Below are 3,986 nucleotides of genomic sequence, written 5' to 3'. Positions count from 1 at the left end.
GGGGGGGGGGGGGGGGGGGGGGGGGGGGGGGGGGGGGGGGATGAGAAAATACTGACATAATCTCACTCCTTCACATTGAAATAACAGGAATTCAAGGTCTCAAATTAAAGGTTTAATTTAATTCAGATAATACTGTCATTTCGTTTCTTTTTTCTTTCCTTTTTATAAGTGGATAAAATATGTAATATATTACAAGTTGAAAAACTGAGGAGACATTAGTGAAATCTGTTTTTTTGATGTGACTCTTCTATGCAAATTCTCCCTCCCTCTGTCTCAGGTCACCAGTCTATTTAAATCCCAAGCAGCCTCTGAACTCTACAGGAGACAGTCTCAAAAGTTCAGCTTCAAAACCAATCATGTTCTCTGTGTCTCTAGTGCTGCTACTGGCAGCCACATCCTGTGAGTTTCTTTGGTCTAATTACAGAAATGAAACCTGCTGTATTTCATAGTCCATTTTACAGACAGTATAATGTTCTTGACTGAGTGTCTCATGTTTTTGTAATAACTATTGAATCTCTTTCAGGTGTCCACTCTGATGAGCTGATTCAGCCTGACTTTCAGACTGTTCGTCCAGGTCAGCAAATGACCATCAACTGCAAGGTCTCATATTCTGTTACTAGCTCTGGTACAGGTTGGATTCGACAACCAGCAGGAAAAACTCTGGAGTATATTGGAATTATCTGGGGTGGTGGGAGCTTAGACTATAAAGAGTCTCTGAAAAACAAGTTCAGCATCTCAAGAGACACCAGCAGTAACACAATAACATTACAAGGGAATAATCTACAGACTGAAGACACAGCTGTGTATTATTGTGCCAAAGTGTATTACACACAGTGTTATAAACTATCAGCTATCCTTTACAGAAACCTCTGTGCAGGAGTTTGTAAAAGCATAAACTTAGGCCAACATATTCATATACATATATAGTTACTTCATTGCTCCAGAAAGAAAGAAAGAAAGAAAGAAAGACCGATGTTCTGATGAGTGTGTCATAGTAAAGCAATATACATTTTGCCATAGAGAGCAATTTTTCCACCTCTGTTTCTATCAGAAAAATTAAGATCAGACATGTTAAAGGTCAAGAGTAGTTCATTGACATTGAGTACTATCTTGAATTTTATATAATAAGGTATTTTTAGATGGGCCTTCTGTGTGGCCCTGATAAGCTCTGGGTTATGAAGAGTAAACCAGGCAGAGAATAGTAGGCTTATGGAGCTTACCCATGGGCAAAGACATTCCCCAAACCTGGCAATGTGTCACGTATTCATCTCCCCCTCCCTTGTTCAGTCACTCTACATATAGCATGGCAAATCTACTAATCACCATTCTGATCAGACAATTATTTAAACACCTGTGTCACCTGCTTTGTCTTCATTTACCTTTTTGGTTATTATGTGTAAAGAGTCACTGCTTTGATCAGCTCTCTGTGAGATCTCTTCTTAACGTGAGACTTTAACTCTGTCTGTGAGTGAGTCAAAGCATTGTTAACCTTTAAGTTGATTCCAAATCAAAACCTGCACCTGAATCCTGTAACCTCATCCTGCCTGAGTTCAGTCTTCCTGTCTGTTCCTTGTGTTTGATCCTGTTGTCGTTCTTGAGCTCTGTATATTGCAGTCTGTATAATATAATTACCTAGATTTGAACAGGTCTCAGGTTTTTCATAAGTTCTCTGACATACTTTAGAGTCACAGAAGAGAAATATAAAAATCATCACTGAAGCAGAAAACCAATCCTGACATGACACATTTAAAGTGTCAGAACAGAATGACAGAAACACTCATAGGCTCCCCTTACTATGGCATCAGGAGCTTTTTACTCTCAATATAAAACATACATTTTCTGCTCTTTCCTTACCAAACATTGCAGCATATTCAATATTTGGCAGCTGAATACAACAGCAGATTTCAAAATCACCTTAACTGCTAAGCTATAAATATTTTTCTTTGCTCACCAACATTTCTGATGTGACAACGCAACCTGCTTTACAATAAGTGTCAGGAGTTTCATTCATTTCAATTATCTAAGAGTAATTTCTGTTTCTGGCAAATGGTTATTTTGTTTTTTACCAGCTCATTTATAATGTACAATACCTTTTCCAAAAAAAAAAAAGAAAGTTTATCCAGAAGTATAAAAACTTCTGTAATTCATATGAGAGAGTTGCCATGAATCTGAGAATTGTTTAAATGCATAAAAAATGGAAAGCGTTATGATACAGAAGGTCTCTCATTAGGAGGAAAAAAGAATGAGAGTGTAACAGAAACAGACACAGAGCAGATCTTCCTGACTTTCTGTGTCAGCCTTTAGAAAACAGGTTATGCTTTTTAACCATCAACATCTAAACTTCATATAATTTTTCATTGAAAAAGTGGAGTGCTGTGTAGACATCTGTAGAATAACCTGTATATGAAAGGACTTAGCTGTGGAGACCAAATCTCTGTGGTGTGTTATCTTTTTATCTCACTTTTACTGTAAGTGTTCAGTGTTCTGCTCATTTACTCTCTATGAGTGTGTGCTGGGATTTAGAGAGTAAATCATATTAAATGTCTATATGCCTTTGTTTTAACAAGGCATATGCTGTGAGGAAAAAAACCCTGGAGAATCATTCAAGATCTCCTGTAAAATCTCTGGTTACAAAATGACTACTGCTTATATGCACTGGATCAGACAGAGACCAGGGAGAGCACTGGAGTGGATTGGAAGACTTAATTCTGGCAGCAGTTCTGATATCATTTATGCAGAGTCTCTGAAAGGCCAGTTCACTCTGACTGAGGATGTCTCCATAAGTACACAATACATAGAGGCTAAGAGTCTGAGAACAGAAGACACTGCTGTTTATCACTGTGCTGTAGAGTCACAGTGACTGAATCTGGTGAATCAGCTGTACAAAAACCACAGACTACTGTTCTAATGAATGAATCATAGTACAGGAACATACATTTTGTCAGAGAGAGGAACTTTTCTACTAGAGTTTCTGTCAGGAACATGAAGATCAGAGATGATTTAATTGTATTGTTTACTGACATTCTAATTGAAATGTTTATAAGATATATTACATGTGTAAGATATGAGTCTTCTGTGTGGCCCTGATAAATTCTAGATTATGAAAAGTCTGAACATCTACCAGACAGAGAATAACAGGGTTATGGAGTTTACCCAGGAGCAAGAACACGTCCTAAACCTGGCACGGCAGGGTTAGAGAAGAGAAATTAAACATTAATCAAATGCAGTCCCAACATGATCCATTTGAAGTGGACGCACTAATGTCTCCTCCAAATAATATGAGAGAACTGTGATATATCTCAGATTTGTTTAAATATGTAAGAAAGGGGGAATTTAAGGGAGAAAAAACCTCAGTGATATGTGAAGAAAGACAGAGAGCTCTCTAAAGCTTATCTTAAATAGCAACGTTAAATAGCAACGTTTTTTTTTTTTTTTAACAATTTAATGAGGTAAATTGTTCTGACACATACATTTTTGGACATGGAAAATTGAAAAGCTGGCTACAAATTAAAAACCCACATCAACACAACACAACTTACAAGACAGCTTTACAACAGGCATTCTGTTAATTTATGGATTACTTGATTTTCCAAAGTACTATAAGTTTAATTTCAGTTATGACTTGAAAACCTTCCTTGATACACGCAAAAACTGAGTGAGACTCGATACACGTGTAGTTCACTAGATTTATTGAAACATAAACAGGCAGGTTTACAAAGCTTCCCATGGGAGTAGGCTTAGACTAGACGAAACATCTTTACCTCTCAGCATTACAAAGTAACTCAATATAAGACTCCACACAGAAGCACCTAAAAGATAGTGTTATTTATACAGTCTGGAAATCAGATAAATCATCAGAAGACAGGTTAGAGACGGCAGAAAGGGAACAGAAACAGGTACAATGGATGACTGAAAAATAGAAACACACTGAAACAGAACAGGCAAAGTGGCCACCACAGGGAGGAAGTGAGAGCCTAAACTATTAC

The 3,986-nt window shown here is 37.3% G+C and overlaps 1 gene segment (V, D, J or C); it reads left to right on the top strand.

The window, feature by feature from the left end:
* The first annotated feature begins 356 nt into the window (after positions 1-356).
* On the top strand, positions 357-3,196 carry LOC115819426 (Ig heavy chain V region PJ14-like). The segment is given in 3 exon segments: positions 357-399; positions 524-879; positions 3,098-3,196. Coding segments are annotated over 3 exon segments (498 nt in total).
* The last annotated feature ends 790 nt before the right edge of the window (positions 3,197-3,986 follow it).

Source organism: Chanos chanos, chromosome 8, assembly GCF_902362185.1.
Source record: "Chanos chanos chromosome 8, fChaCha1.1, whole genome shotgun sequence".
Classification (NCBI taxonomy): Eukaryota; Metazoa; Chordata; class Actinopteri; order Gonorynchiformes; family Chanidae; genus Chanos; species Chanos chanos.
Note: the sequence above shows the minus strand (reverse complement) of the source record. Positions and strands in the feature narration are given on the sequence as shown.